At 35.6% G+C, this 16345-nt stretch overlaps 1 protein-coding gene across 5 annotated transcripts in view; it reads left to right on the plus strand.

Annotated features, from left to right (window-relative positions):
* Positions 1–15622, plus strand: part of LOC134842735 (WD repeat-containing protein 7-like) — a 625416-nt gene extending 609794 nt beyond the window's left edge. For 4 of the 5 annotated variants that reach the window (XM_063859207.1, XM_063859206.1, XM_063859210.1 and 1 more), the window contains 12 exons: positions 3326–3452; positions 3639–3866; positions 4434–4454; positions 7232–7454; positions 7906–8165; positions 8594–8963; positions 9207–9588; positions 9822–9975; positions 10858–10986; positions 11442–11524; positions 12218–12437; positions 15151–15622. In XM_063859207.1, coding sequence (XP_063715277.1) covers positions 3326–3452; positions 3639–3866; positions 4434–4454; positions 7232–7454; positions 7906–8165; positions 8594–8963; positions 9207–9588; positions 9822–9975; positions 10858–10986; positions 11442–11524; positions 12218–12437; positions 15151–15327 — 2374 coding nt within the window. In that variant the 3' untranslated portion in view covers positions 15328–15622. The remainder of the gene's footprint in view (positions 1–3325; positions 3453–3638; positions 3867–4433; positions 4455–7231; positions 7455–7905; positions 8166–8593; positions 8964–9206; positions 9589–9821; positions 9976–10857; positions 10987–11441; positions 11525–12217; positions 12438–15150) is intronic. The other variant, XM_063859209.1, reaches the window with a different exon arrangement.
* Positions 15623–16345: the final 723 nt, after the last annotated feature.

Genomic DNA, 16345 nt, shown 5'->3' on the forward strand with positions numbered 1-16345 from the left:
TCTCAAAATTTGAAATTCTCAACCCTGTAGTTGGGTCCTGTCAGAGTAATCTCAAAGATTGTTACTCTTGCCTCCAAATATGATTGCTCAATTTTTTTGTAGTTTTCGAGATAAGACGTTTTTTGTGATTTTTTAAAAAAAATTTCAGAAAACTTAAATTACTATTATTCTTTAAACATCTGAAATTCTCAACCCTGTTGTTAGGTCCTGTCAGAGTACGCTCAAAGATTGCGAATCTTGCCTCCAAATATGACTGCCCAATTCTTTGTAGTTTTCGAGATGTGACGTTTTTTGTGATTTTTTCAAAATTTTCAGAAAGTTAAAATTAATTTTTTTTCGAAATTTGAAATCCCCAACGCTATAGTTCGGTGTTGTCAGGGTACTCTAAAGAACTTATCTACAAAGAAATTCAAAAAATTTGAAACTACCAGCTTGATGAAGATACAACCTTATTGTCAGCGTACACCCATGCGTCTCAAATCTTGCCTCTTAATATGAATGCTCAAATCCTTTTAGTTTCCGAGATAAGACGTTTTTGTTTCAATTTTTTTTTCGGGAAACTTAGGTTTAAAAAAGTTCACAAAATTTTGGATTCCTTACCCTATGGTAGGGTGTTCTCAGGGACTCTCAGTGGTTGCAAATCTGGCCTCCAAATTTCTCCAGAGGCCCAATAAGTTTTTGAGATGACGCTTTTAAAATGGGAATGAAAAAAAAATTCAAAGTTTAATTGGGTGCAGTCAGAGTACACTAAAAGTTTGCAGATATTGTTTCCAATATATGCGGTTTTTACTGAGTTGTCGAAAAATTTCGAAGCACCGAAGGTGCGTTAAACGCTAGTATAACATTAAATCTCTTAGAAATTCAAGAGTATTTCACGTAAGTTTGGGTATTTAACCAGCATAACTAATTGCCTGGCTGCCAGTAATTTTTTTTCTACGCTTATGATCGTTGAGATTATGTGTGCTAGTAGAAGTTGTGGCTGGTTTCTCATAGTTTTAAAATTAAAGGCTTCTTTTCTTTCGAGGTTATTACTTATTTTCCTGAAGTTTTGAAAATAAATTTACGCTCTGTTTTTACATACAATATGTCTAACTTAATCACTGATTACACAAGCAACACTTGTGTTATAGTATGAACTTTCTTTTTTTTTCAACCTAAGTCGCTAATATTGTTGCGACGCAAATATTGTTGCGATTAATTGTACTCATTTTGAAAGTGTTCATTCTGATCAATAACCAGCTATTATAGGTACAGCCAATACTAAGGATATTAACACCGACGATTATTTTTCCGACAAGTCTAACAAAAATAACGGAATATTTGTGCTGGGTTTTTTTTCCGACAAATTTCGACTTTTTTAACTAGCCTTTTTTGACGGATTGTTTTTATATCATTCAAAAGGTATTGTTGTCCTGAATTTAAATCTGAAAAAATCTTTTACCTGTGATCATTTTTTGTAAAGTTATGGGGTTTTAAAAGTTTCCATTTTGTCCTATTTGGGTTAATTAATGCGCGATATATTAACGCGTAAGCGGAGACTTCATCTGTCTTCAAAAAAGTTCCAAATTGGTTAAAGGAAGCTTATTTGCGATCATTGAATTGTTTCTAGGAGCGAAAATTATTTACTTTCTTCTTTATATGGCGTGTGAGGGGATGATTTTCACAAAAAATTCCAAATTTGTAACATTTAATGTTTTCATGTTACTACTGCTCCATAGACCTTAAAAGGCAGTCGGAAAATTCAGGTCTTCACCCTGATATGAGCAGTTTTGTATTACAAATAGCTTTTTGGCTTCAAGGTATCATGGATCTGTAGCGTAGAGGTAAGGAAGGAGACCGGCAAGAAAATAAGAGGGTTCGAACCTGGGCAGGGTCGAATATTTTTAATGCATTTTTTCGTATGCTAGCTACAATGCGTCCGCTCTATAAATTGAGGCATATGCAATAAGTAAGTTTCTTTCTTTTTCAAATTGGCTGGTGCTGCTAATGCGTCATAATTGGCTTGCGTTACTTAAGAAATTTTGTAGACTCAAAGTTTTACTCATTCAGTTTGTCCCAGTAGCGTTACCGGTCATTTTTTTTTGCTTGTGTATGCGAAGTGCAACTTCGTATATGTGTTCATTTGATAGCTTGATTTGTGATAGATGCAAATTCAGCGTCTTAGTTTACATTTTTTTTGCGCAGAAATTACATTCATGCCAAGGACGAAACGGTCCAGGATTTTCCGCTTAAAAAAGATTGTTGTTCTATTGTGTCTGACAATTTTTGCGTGGATTAGCTGCCACAGCTCGAATTTTTCTTGTGATTTGAGCTATTTTTTTGAATATATTCCTGTAATGGTGTAGATTAGCGTCAGAAGAATTTTCACAAATTTTTTCCAAAAAAAAAACAAATCAATTTATTTGATAAACCATTTAAAGGCGATTTTTTATTTAGATCTTAAACCTTTTTATTTTGCTGAGAAAGTGTTTAATATAACATTCTATCTATTGGAAATTCAAGAATCTTTACATAAGTTTTTTTCCAGCATAAACAATTGCATTGCTGCGAGTACATTTTATCCACACTTATGATCGTTAAGATTTGTATGTAATTAGAAGCCGGGGCTAGGATATCGTAGTAATTTTAAACTTGAAGAATTTTTTTTTTCGAGGTTATGACTTAATTTTCTGAAGTTTTGGAAATAGTTCTATGCTCTGTTTTGACATACAACGTGTCTAGCATAATCACTGATTCATTTGATAGTTTGATTTGTAATAGATCCAAATTCAGTGTGGTAATCTGCATTTTTTGCGCAGAAATTACATCTTCGTCAAAGACTAAAAGGGCCAGGATTTTCCAATTGAAAAAAAAAAAAAACGTTGGTCTATCGGGTCTGACCATTTTGATTTGGATTAGCTGCCACCGCTCGGACTTTACTTGTTATTTGAGCTATTTTTACAAAAATTGAAAATACTTCTAATGGTGTAGGTAATAGCGTTACAGGAAGTTTCACGAATTTTTCCGTAAAAACAGCAAATTATTGGACATAGACATACCTTTTAAAGACGATTTTTTTTACAGATTTCATTTTGTCTTTCATTCTCATCTTAGTTTCAAGAAAGCAATGGATAGCTTGTTTTACACTAGTTTTTATCAAATTATTTGAATTGATGATTTGATCTTACTGCTAAAGTTTGAAATAAATTGGTTTTTCCATTGAAATAATATAAATTGTAAAATATGAAATATGTTGCAGTTTTTATTCCTGAACACTGGCGTGTATTTTTATATCGCAAATGCCACGCTTAGCCTCGGTGTTATCCAATTGATTTTTGTTGTTTAGACGCCGTCCAACAACGTCCAGTTCTCCGCCTGCAACTCCAGTGGCCTCTGAGAAATTCAAGCCAGAATTCGAGAGACTCGAGGAGGTGCGCAGACTCACTCAGTCCAGCTCAAACTTCACAGATAAGGCAAGACAATCCGGCCTTCTGGAAGAGATTTGAAAGTCAAAACATAAAATATATTAATTCTAATCACTGTTCTCTCTTGAAAAAATGTGTCAGCTGGATATAAAATAGTTAGTTTTGCATGTCTAAGATATTCCACGTTTGCATGAAATGAAGTCAGGCTATAAGTTTATGGTTTTGTTTGGTCAGGTGTCGAAGTTGGGCAACAAATTGCTGGAGAATGTGAAGAAGGAGATAGTTTCGACAACAGCTACTGCTCAGACACAAATGCAGGGCACCAATCTCCAATCATCTTCTGACAGCTCCTCGGCAGCCGAAGCTCACTCGAACAGGAAACCAACTTCGAATATGTCTCTACCCTTAGTCGATGTTGAGGGGTATCTGGAGTCATCGCAGGATGATGCAGCTGACTTTGAGGTAACAGCACTATGCATTTAAGACCCAGATTTATTCATCTAACAAAGATGAGTTTAGTAAGTGTCAATAAACGAAATGAAGATACTTATGTAAAATCTTGTTGATTTTTCCAGGGAAAAAAGTTGATCACCTTAAATTTGGTTTTTTTATGCGTGTTCGGTTTTTGATTTCTTGTGTGGGATCAACCGTATAATCCCCCCTCCTAAGTGACCTACCCTAGAATGTTCTCCCCAAGCACGTATTAAGTCTGAAAATTAATTCTGTATGAAATATGCATTTCATACAAACAGGCAAATAATTGGTTAGTACATTTTTTATGCGGGATTGAGTTTATATGCTTTTAATTACACAAATTAATGTTTCAATTCTATTTTCTTTAGTAATAAGGTTAATTTTGAACGAATCTAGGATAAACTCGAAGTTAGCCATATTTTCTCCCCTAAATCGATTTTTTTTTTGGGGGGGGGGGGGGATTGTACGGTTGATCCCTTTCATGCGGTGTCTTCAAAACTTAAACTTGAAGATATCAACATTATGTTTCAAGTATGGCTGTAATTTTTGTTATAGAAGCAGAGAACTCAAAAACAGGTAAACGATTTTACGTTGGGAATGGTACATCTTAATAATTACTCTAGCGATCAGCAACTGTTATTGTTTCTACACTTCGGATGTGTTTTTTTTTCCACGCTGAAAGTTACCACAAATGATAATGGGAATGATTCGAAAGACATATCATATTAAAATATTTTCAGTCTTGATTCGAACGACGATTTTTATCTTAATGTTCTCCCGTGTCGAGAATTGAAGTTTTAATCTACTGTAGAGCAAGTAAAGCGAGAAAGTAGGTCTTATAAAAGTTTTATTCCCATGTTTCAAGTCAAATCGAGAAAATTTAGGTCCATTAAACTTCAAGTAAAATTTTTCTGTGAAGTTTCTTTTAGCGCCTTCTTTGTTTTTGATTTCTCCTTCATATTTCTTCTCGTTTTTCGAGGAAAACTTTTGTCAAATATGCCTAGTTTAGATATATATTATTTGGCTAAATTCTAAGCTGTCATTCAGATCCTCTCATCAAAATACGAATAAAAAACGACACAATTTGAATAAAAAATGAATTTTGAAGTTTTTATGAACTTCAATTGGAAGTTTTTGTTATCGTGGTTGGAATTTTTTCTGCTACTTTCACAGCAACCGGTTACCCTTATTTTTTTGATAAGGCTTTTCTCTCGTGAACAACAAGCTGCATCTGCTAATTTTTAAGCTACTGATTGATGAAAGTCTATAACATATAACTATTTTAAGTTTATGTTAGCACCGTTGTTATGACACAAGTTTTCTACGAATCCACTTGTTTTTTTACCCAAGTTGCATGAGTTAGTGGCTTTTGTTTCAAAAGTGTCAAATTTAGTGTCTGTGTAGGTACCAGCCAATATATTAGTGGCTGGTATTGTGTTGACAGCCTGCGCATATAGCTCAACTGTTACGCCATTTCATTACAAAGCTGAATATAGTCAATGATGTAGCGTCGATTTCCGTAGGGGTATATATTTTTTTAATTTTTGTATACTTCAGCTTATTGTTCCGACCATTTGAAAAATGAGGAGGTACTTTGTAGTCGTGCGTGTTTTAGTTTTTTCTTTTTTGTTTACACCTGCGAAGCAACGTGTATTAGTGCGAACGTACTTTTTTTTCGAACCTATGTCGCCAATGAAAGTGCTAATTTTGGTGGCACTTTTGAATCGGTAGGCTGCTGTAACAGAATAATATCATGTGTGCTTTGACATTTGATGAATAATCAGTTAACACAGTTGATACATTTTTAGTTCATCAAATGAACTGAAAAAAGTTATTTGTTTCAAACAGCAGTACAATGATAAAATTTAGTACATGCAAAATTGTGTCTTTTTGTATTTGGTGCTACTTTTGTTGCATCGAATTGGCAATTTATTATCATATGTAGCTGCGTTATTGGTGGCTAGTTTTTAGTTATTTTAAGCATCCGTGGCTGAGTGGTTAGTGCGTGAGACTCAAATTAGGTCGCAGAGTCGAATCCTCCACATAGCCGAGTTTGTCTAATTCGAGGCTTATTTTTTTTCTTATTTTACTTGATAGAGCTGGTTTGTTTGGGTCGTGTTCTCGCAAGTGTTTGCGAAGCATATCTTCGCCTCTGTGTTGATATATCATATTAAGGTCTTCTCAGTCGTGATTCGAAAAGTTTTTTAAAAATTGTCCCAGTATCGAGAAAAAAAAGGTTTAAGTTTTTTATTTTAAGTTCTAATTCAAGCAAATATAGCGAGTGTGCTGTTTGAATATTTTAGCGCTTTTTTTGGAATCGAAACTTCAAATTTTCAACAAATTGCAATTTTTTTGTTTGTGTAGTAATTTTTCTAGAAAAATTGTTTAATAATTTGCTTAATTCACTATGACTGTCGAGTATGCCTAAGCTCTAGTTTTTCGTTCGTATCATTCCTTTAAAGGTAATGAACGTAGTGAAGACTCTTTTATAGGTCTTGGTGATTTTTTTATGTTTTTTTTCAGGAAAAAGGCTTAAAATTTGTTAACGCTCAATTTTGATTTTTCGCGGTTTGACTCGTGATTTCTTTTTAAGTTCAGTGCATTTCTATTGTTAAAAGGAAGGCAAACTCCACTATCGAACAGCAAAATTGTAAATGTCACGAAAAACGTGAGCGACATCTAATTTCAAAAATGGAAATTAATTATCAGATTTATAATGCGAAATAGAAGTTTTACCTATTGATAGTTTTCTCAAATTGGGTTAATTTTAACATAAAAGTGTCCATCATAACTTGTTCTACAAATTCAAAGAGCTTTAAGGCCATCTGTTTTTTTTCTTTGAATTTCAAAAGTTGAAGATTTTTGAAAAACAAGTCGTTTTTTTTCTAGTTTCCTTGCGTTCATTGCTCTTTTCCAACTGACAGTTGGCTATGTTTCATCATTTTAAATTGCTATGAGTTATTGAGTTTTTCTATCATTTTGAAAATTTTTGGAGTTGTTCCTGGTAATCGTTTTAACTTAAGCACGTTTCCCATGTAATGACTGTTTTTTGCTGATATTACTAGGCTCATATCTTTTTTAGTTTTTGCGCCAAGTGTCCAAAAAGCCATTGGATTTTCATTTAAAATTCAATGTATATCTTGGGAAATACAAAGCACAGTTTCGCCTGTCTAGGAATTTTTTGCTAGAAATTAATTTAATGCTTCTTCAAAAATGTCTTGAATATGCACAGGTTGCGTCGATTTTTAGAGGTCGCGGTTCATTAAGCCTTCTGCTTTCTTACCCTTTTTGTTTTCATTTCCGTGTTTTGGGGAATTTGGGCTCGAGTATAATAATTTTTGGCAATTTTCCAGACACCTGCATTGGACCCCGCGCAACAGGAGGCGGAACAGGAGCAGCTAACCTGTGAAACAGCGCAGCTCATGATGAGTCTCTTGTTCGCCTGGGGCTTCAATCCCTCCCTCGATAGACTGTGCGTGGAACTGTTGGGTCTGTTTCGCCCAAGTGACTCTGTATGCTTTGGGGTCACATCCAGACCTGGATACCTGACGCTGTCTTTACCTAGTCCGAAAACAAGTTAGAATCTGCTAATGACTTTTCTCTATAAATTTTTAAATACTTTACTTGCTACTAAGACACCAATATAGACAATCAAGTTTTAGAATTATCTTTTGCGGCAACTTCTAAAAGAAGTGAACACTCAATACCGTTTCATTCATTAAGCGAGTTCTCAGCAATCTTAAGATTTTCTCGTTTGAGCCCTCTTTCAGATTTGAAAGATTGTTTTTGCGTTGAATCTTTTCTGTAACAAGTTCAATTTGATCAAAACTGTCTTACATTTTTAATATGGTATTGGCATTATTGTAGCATTTCTAAATAAAACAAAGGTATGTTTTCATCAGTTTTTAGAAAACGAGTATTAAAACACACTTGCGTATGATGACATAATTTTTCGCGTTGATAAAGATTTTTAGAGAAAGAATTTAGTAGGACTTTTAGTATTAGCATCAGGGAAAATTGTGTTTAGTATCAGAACGCCATTGGTCCGTGTCTAGTTCCCTCACTACCCAGCACAGACTATCAATCATCACCCTCTCCAATGCTTTGATGAGCATGCGCGTGCCCATTCTGGCCCAGAAACTGCTCGACAAAGTGGGTCCCTCATCCTACCCGGACATCTTCCAGGGCTGGAGCTCAGTCGCCGCACTTCACTGTGTACTCTTCCCGGATATGGCCCCCGGCGAGGCCCAGATGGCGGATCTGGAACAGCTAGTTAGGCGATGGCAGGTGCGCAATATAGTGTTGTAAACTGAGCTGACTGTGTTTAAGTATTTAGGTTTTGCTATGAATATACTTTTTTTCTCTGAGAAATATTGGTTGCATGTTTGGCCAGCTCTTAAATCGTACAAGTGAAGCTACTGCTTATATAATAGCATTTTATTATCTTATTTTAAAAAGAAAATTTTTGACCAGTCGTTTGTTCTTGACGTATCTAAATAAAACTGTTACCAAATAAAGATCTCAATTTTCTGTTGGAATTATTATGTGTGATTTTTCATAGTTGTGTATGCGAAGCAATTATGTCGGACTGGTAATTAGACCTTTTGTCGGGTTTCAATATTATCTGACAAAGCGAACAAACTATAAAAGTTCACTGGTTGTGGAAAAGAAAAGGAGCCGAACCAAGCACTGTATAAGGAGATCATCTGTTTCAGGATCGCTGTCTCGAAGTGCGCGAAGCAGCACAAGCTCTGCTCCTTGCAGAACTGAAGCACATCGGATCTAGAGGTCGTCAGAATTTGGTGGACATATGGGCTTCTCATCTACCGCTCCTGGGATCAGACCCGAACAATCAACACCCGCCGCAACCCTCCAATACTTTGCCAACTCCTCAGGGATCATCAACATCTTTCTCCAATGCTTCTTCTGTCGCTTCTAGTCCGAAACACTCGGGAGTGCAGCCGGGTGTCCATGCTGCCAATTCTTCTTACCCGCAGTCCACTGGACAGATGCAAGGAGACAATCACTCGGATGGAAATAGCGTGGACGATGATGATTCATTGGGATCCATGACTGCAATTACAAGTGATTAAGAGAATTTCTTTTGTTTGATTGGTGTTGTCGTTTGTTCTGTTTAAACTATAATTATGGGTTTTTCTCTTTCTACACTGAAACAGTCAGGTATGATTTCGAAAGTGGTAAGTGAAGAGTTAATTATTGATAGTAATTTTGAGAAAAAATAATTCGAGCTCAACTACGGCCTCGAATTGATTTATTTAAAGTGATAGGTTTCTTATATTTGACAAGGTCTTATTTTTGGTTTTTTAGGCGCCTCTAATCCGACTCAGTCCACGAAACTATCTCGTCACGAGGCTCAACGTAGACAAGGAACAGCGATAGTCATGTTGGGAGTACTAGGAGCCGAATTCGGGCAAAGTGTATCTGAAAGTGGAAGTTTCCAGTCAGACGGAAGTTTTCTGGAGGGATTTTCTGGCGCCAACATGTCCTTAGCCAGATATACATGCCAGGCTCTGTCGCACTTGTTATTGCACCCACCCAAAGGTGTAGATAAACAGCGCGGAGAACTGAGAAGAGCAGCTATTCATTTGATTGGACGAGGCTTCACAGTGTGGGAACCATATATGGACATAACTAAAGTGATTTTGGCTCTGCTAGAAGTTGCCTCAGATACGAAAGTAGACTACGATTTGTAAGTTGATATCTTATCTAAGAATTGTTGATCCTTGAAGTTCAGCATTTTTAAAGCTTCATTTTGTTCACAAAAGAGAAGGGTAAAATGAAAATACTCGAATTTGTTGCAAAAATAAACACGGGAAAGTAAAACGCTTGAGTGGGTCGCTTATCCATTTCACTTCGAAAAAAAAATTGAAATTTCAATCTCTTGATTACTTAAATGCTAAACGTGTGGGTGCATTTTTGTAGAATGTTCAATGGTTTGCCGTTGCTGCCCGAGATGGATCTTCTGCAGACAACACACTATGCGCTGACTCAGATTGCCACCACTAGACCAAGTCTGTTCATAACATCCTTGGCAAGAGAGGTCGCCCGCTTCTCAGCCATCATGGCCGCCGCACAGGTCAGTTCATATTTTGTATTGCCAATTGACGAGGAAGTCTCAGTTCTTATCATCACGTCTCCGAGGTTTTTATTAAGAGTAATGAACATTGTGAGTATTCTTATACAAGTATTGGTGATTTTTTTTTTCAGGAATTTTTTTTTCAGGAAAAAGCAAATAAATTGTTCAGGCTCAAATTTACTTTTTCGCGATTTGACTTGTGATTTTTTCAAAAGCTCAGTTCTATTCTTTTGATGAAAGGAAAGCAAAATCTACTATCGAACAGCAAAAGTTCAAAGGTTACAAAAAAGGTGATTGACTTCTAATTACGATAATGGAATTCAATAATCAGATTTCGTAGCAAAATTGGGTTTATTTTATAGAAAAAGTACCTATCATAAATTGTTCGTGAAATTCAAAGAGCTTTAAGGGCATATATTTTTTTCTTTAAATTAGAAAGTTTTTCAAAAATCAAGTCAGTTTTTTGTTACTGTTTCCTTGCGTTCATTACTCTTTTCCAACTGTCAGTTGGCTATGTCATTGTATTCTCGGTTTTACAGGTCACCTTTTTTGCCGATGGGCTTTTCAATGACAAAATGGAGTTTGTCTTCTTTTTTCAAAAGTGAAATTGTTTTTTTTTTTCATATCTTTTAATCCAGCTTTCTGATATTGAGATAGCTCAAGTGACAAAGCATCCAGAATAAAAGATTTCTGAAATGTATTGAGCTTTAAGGTGATGTCATTTACTTTATCATATGCCAAACTTGAATTCTTTTTTTGTCCAATTCTTTGAGTTCTGTAGCATTCCGGCAGAATTTTGTTCATTTGTTTAGAATTAAGTTTATGATTTACTTATATTGTTGAGTTCGATATTTGTCTATATTAGGGTCATTTGTTCATTAGGGTCCTTCTACTCTCTCTTCTTCTAACATGCCGAGTGCAGTGTTGGCCAGGAGCAAGACCGAGATACTGAGGAATGTCGAGATACTCATGGACAAGCAGCATCACGAGGTGGAGAATCTACTTCTGGAGGTAATACTTCACAGTAATACTTAATTGACCATCTACTTCTGGCTGATTTAGTTATTAAACGATTTAGGAAAAACAAAATGCATGGTAAATTTAAAAATAAAGAATATCATCATGTGCCCAATCAGACATAACACATGCTCTGTCGCTATATACATAATTCACCAACAAATTCGAAATGAGCTGAACTAAACTTTTTTCGGTTCTTTTTCATTTCCCTCCTTTTCTGAAATTCATTTTACGAAAGTACATTTAAAATGATTTTCGATATTCTTAACTGCAGTAAAGCGTGAATAAGTGAACAGATTTTAAGCTGCGTTTCCTACATGCAAATTACATACATGCATTTTGCATTCAGCCGCTGTACTTTTGATTTCATAGGAAATAGATGAGTGAAATTTCTAATTTTTACCCCGTCATTGCAAATGGTTCCATCCGGATTATTGCTTTTCTTATAGACAATGGATATTGTGCTGCACTGCCTGGATCCTGGGATCTTGAAAAACAAGATGCTGAAGAACGTCTTCCCATCTTGCAATAAGTCAGTACTTGCCTTTTATTTTAACACTAGTAACGCTTGTGTCATAATACAAGACCGATATTTCCCTACCTAAATTTCACATTTCTGTGGTCATGTTCATAGCACATTTTATTTTTTATTTGATGATTTCAAAGAGCGTGGGCTATCTGAAAAAAGTGTCAATAGCAAATTGTTCTTGAAGGTCAAAGACCATATATATTTAGAAAGTTTTTTAGAATCGATGAACGCAGTGAAGACTTATATAGCGTCCACATTTGATCATTCGCGATTTGACATTGATTTATTTAAGTTTAGTTCATTTCCTTTGTTAAAAGGAAAGAAAAATCGCCTGTCGAACAGCAAAATTGTAAAGGTCACAAAAAACGTGATCGACTTCTAATTTCGAATGTGGATTTTAATTTTCAAATTTCCCAGCGAAATAAAAACTTTACCTACTGATCCAAAATTTACTTGACATTCTAAAATTCAAGTTTTTTTGTTTCCTTGCGTTCATTGACTCTTTTTTCAACTGGCTATTGGCAGTTTTTTTAATTTACCTCTGGCGCAAAAACATATTTCAAAAAAAAAGGATCTGTTAGTTCAGGAGATCTCTGAGTTTGAATTTGATCAATCTAAAAAAGCCCAAAGAGACCATATTGTGCAGTTTGTTCTCTTAGTTTGTTCTCTTTTAAAAATAGTTTGTTCTCTTTGAAGGTTCTTGGCTGTCGACCACTGCAGTACAACTCGAAGAGTGGCAGCAGGAGGCAGAAGAAGTGTGGTGCACCTGTATGACAGCAGAGCCCTCAGACCCCAGGTGATCCAGGGTCCAGATGAGGCTCAGGAGGGAAGCAGTATCTCCTGTCTGTGTTTCTCGCCGGATGGGAAGTACCTGGCAACTTTTTTGGCACAGCTGGGAAAAATACTCTTCTGGCAGGTGAGCTCAAAACACAATCCTTGAATTCTTGGGCCCTATATTGGTTTCTTTTCCAGTTTCACATCCCCTCGTAAAATAATTTACTTGTTCATACGGCGATTTGCGTGTAGGAAATGAAAAACTTGTTCAGTTGTTCGCGCTCGCTGATTTTATTATAGTTACGAACACGAAACGGCATTTTACACTTGCGAGTGTAGTGTATTAATACCAACCTTCTTTTTTCTACATACTCGCAAACAAAAATGCTCATTTGGTAGCACTTTTGCTATAATCACGATTTTAAGCATTGGAAAATGCATGGCATCTGTTCTCTGCTTTATTTGTGGATAGTGTTTGTTAATTACTAAGTGTCCGTGGTTGGTGCGTAAGACTCAAAATCTCTAGATCGCAGGATCATAGCCGATTTTTTTTCTAATGTACTGATTTTTGTCGTGTTCTCGGAATTTGCGAAGCGCAGCTTCGCCTCTATGTAAAAAAGGCTTTCATATATTAACTTTCAGGAATCACCAAACAGCGGGATTGGAAAGTAGCCCAGTATTGCTGGTATTTACACAAGGAAACGCTTATTTTATGTTAAGAATTTTTTTTCCAACCCACCTGGCCTATAAAGTGCTGTGTTCTCACTTTTTTGTTGCATAGCACAGCAATTTAATACCAGGTGTTTTATCCGCTTTTTTGGTGGCTAGTGTTTGAAATCAGCAACAGCCGGTGGACCGTTTATGTCGGTAGTAGACTCTAGATGCCGATGGTTCCAATACCGTAGAGGGAAGGGTTTTTGGTTTTAAGAGTGCCATTGGACATAGTGACGACACTTGTAGCGGTAAGTCATGATGAGTTTTTTCAAGAAAGTCTTAAAATGAGATCACGCCAAATTTGTGTTAAATTTGATTTTTTTTTGCTGTTTAAGTTTTGATTTATTTCGGTTAAAGTGCAATTCAATGTCAGTTGCTGAAAGGAAGACAAATTACGAAGATTAAAAAAGCAAAAATGGCGAGAAAAAACGTGAATTACCTTTGGTTTGAAAGTATATTTTAATTTTTGGGTTTCGCAACGGAATCAAATTTATCTATTGATGCTGCCTCCTCTAACTTGGCTAGTTTTTTTTTTTTTTTTTAAAAGTTGATCACAATCTTTTTTGACGTTTGGAGAGCTTCAGTGTGATTGTTTTTTGAAAATTTAAAAACGGTTTTAAGAGTCGATAACCGTAGTTCAGACTCTTCGGGCAAAGTTTTAAGCTCTAATAACAAAAATTTAAAAACATCGTATTTTAGAGTGGATGAACGTAGTTCAGACTCTTAGGGCAAAGTTTTGAGCTCTAATAACAGAAGAAGAGCATTTATACTTATAAATGCACGTATGAATGCCCCTAGGTATAAATGCACTTTTGAGTTCAATTCAAGATAATTTGCTACAAGGTAGGCAAAATGTACTCCAACCAATTATGAAAGCTGAAATGGTGCAAAAACACGTGATCGGTTTTGAAAACGAAATTGGCTTTTTAGATTTCGCAGTAGAATAAAACTTTTACTTTAAAAAGGCCAATTATCAGCTGTTCTTGAAATTCAAAGAGCTTTAATGTTATTTTTGAAATTCGAAATTGAGATTCAAAAAACAAGTCATTTTTTTGTTTTCATTGACGCTTTTCCAAATGTCTGTTGGCGAGGCTTTTCTGTTTCGCTTGAGTTCATCGTCGCTTTTTCAACTGTTTGTTGGCTATGCTTTTCAATGCTAATTTTTCAATTTTTGTGTTTTATGGCATTTAAAGCTTCCGTTTGCCATTTTTGCGAAATGCAGCGTTGACTCTTTGAGTAACATTTGTTGAACTGCCACACGCGATGAAGGGTAAATTAGGTCCAAGGCCAGGAACACAGTTAATCGTGCTTTTGGACGTGGCTACGTCCGGAGCCGCCAATCTAATTGTGGATCAGGGTTATCAACGTAGTGAAAATAACCGTATTTTGGCATCTAATATTGTCGACCCAACTTGCTCAAATTGGGTTAGCAACCCCATGTAAAGGTCTCGGAATACCTTAAATTAACGTTAAAAACCGGGTTCGTTACACCCGAATCGGGTTAGTTTGTGGTGAACAGAACTAAATTTGGTCCGTGCTGTATGGGTTAGCTCTCAAACACACCTACCTCAATATAGCCGGAAAATAATGATAAAATACGGGCTAAATTGGTAGAGCAAGGTATAACATAAGACCGCAGAAATGCCTCAAATGAGTCTCTAATGAGTTTTGAACAAAAAATTGTCGTCGCCACTCAGAAGTTTGTAGCCGATTGTCGGGTTGGAATTAGCCCAGAGGTTTATGACAAGAACACGATCTGGAAATAATGAGCTCTTTTTTGTCACTGGCTTCTGTGTTATTCTCTGCCCTCTGAATGAACATAGGACAGTTTTAGGTTGAATGATGTTTATACCCAAGTTGACCGACAATGAATTCTGGTTTGAATGACTGAGTGTGCGGAAGTTGTGAAAGTTTTTCCTTATTTTGCCGCTCAAAATTTACTGAATACTTTTATGAAATCTTTTAATACCCTTCATTGAATTTTTTTCGTCTGGTTCAGTATTTGATGTAATTATTTGCGTCGGATAAAAGCATGTGATGATAAAAACTGAATATTTACGGGGAGCTAGAGGTGTTGCCTTTTGAACAATTACAGCGATGAAGCTTTATTCAGTCGGAAAGTACAGTTTGCGTTTGTTTAGGCTAGTAGTTCGTTCTTCAACATGATCGCAGCTAACTCTTTTCGAGTGGTGAAAGTGGCCGAGTGTCCCCGTTTGGGTATCTCCTCTGGCCCAGTGATCAAAGGCAGGCGATTCGTCACTCACCGCATGGTCATTATTCTATTGAGCGACGGAGGAGAGTTTCGATTCACTCTCTGAGTAAAATGTGCTGAAGAAGTGCTGCACAAAAAAACTATACTGCTGAAACATATGTATCGACAAAACATTCCAAGATAGCGATAGCTTTTTAGGAATTAAAAATATTCTAATTTGAAAATGGTAGCATTTCGTTTGTAGATTAGGTTTCGTTTTGACGGTGTAGCAACTATATGAACTCTATCTATGCAATTTATTTAATCTATTGAATTGACATTGCTCATTTATTATAGGAAATTTAGTGTTAGATAAATTTATTCGAATTTGTTGGTGTCTTTATTTATGCATATATTGCTAGTAGCTCAATTCAGAATTGTTAAAATGTTTTCACGAATAGGTAACAGACTTCAGAAAGAGTTGCGGTTATTGGGGTATTCTTTAAAATGGGCTCAATTTTGTTTTCAGATAGCTTTTTAATGCCTTCTAAGAAACTTCCTGTTAAATTGTTTTTATAAGTTTGCATGTGAAGGTCTGATTATGAGTCGATGAACGCAGTTCAGATTCTTATAAAGGTCGCAAATATGTAATTTTCGTTCCACGTTCCAGGAAAAGTTCAGGATCAAAGTTACTATTTCGCGGTTTGACTAGCAAAATGAACATTTCAACTATGGTTCAAGTCTTTTCAAGTTGGGTTAGTTTTATGAAAAAAAAGTTAATCATAAATTGTTTTAGAATTTCAAAGAGCTTTAAAGCCATTTCTTTCGGGAAAATTGAAAGTTACGATGTTTTCAAATAACAAGACAGTATGTTTTTTTTCTTTATTTGCTTTCTTGACTATTCCATTTGTTTGTTGGTGTTGTTTTCTTTCTTCGATTTTTTTCTTTAAAGTTTTGCTCAAATTTCATATTTTGCGGTTTGACTTTTTACCGAAGCGTAGTGTATAATTACGAACTATTTTTTCTAACCCAATTTGCAAATAAAAGTGCTCATTTGGTGACTTTTTTAGTATACTTTAATTTAATCATATTTAAGCTTATTCAAGCATAGGCAATTTCATAGTATATGTTGTTGCTTAATTTTT

Source organism: Symsagittifera roscoffensis, chromosome 3 (assembly GCF_963678635.1).
Source record: "Symsagittifera roscoffensis chromosome 3, txSymRosc1.1, whole genome shotgun sequence".
In the NCBI taxonomy this organism is placed as follows: domain Eukaryota; kingdom Metazoa; phylum Xenacoelomorpha; order Acoela; family Convolutidae; genus Symsagittifera; species Symsagittifera roscoffensis.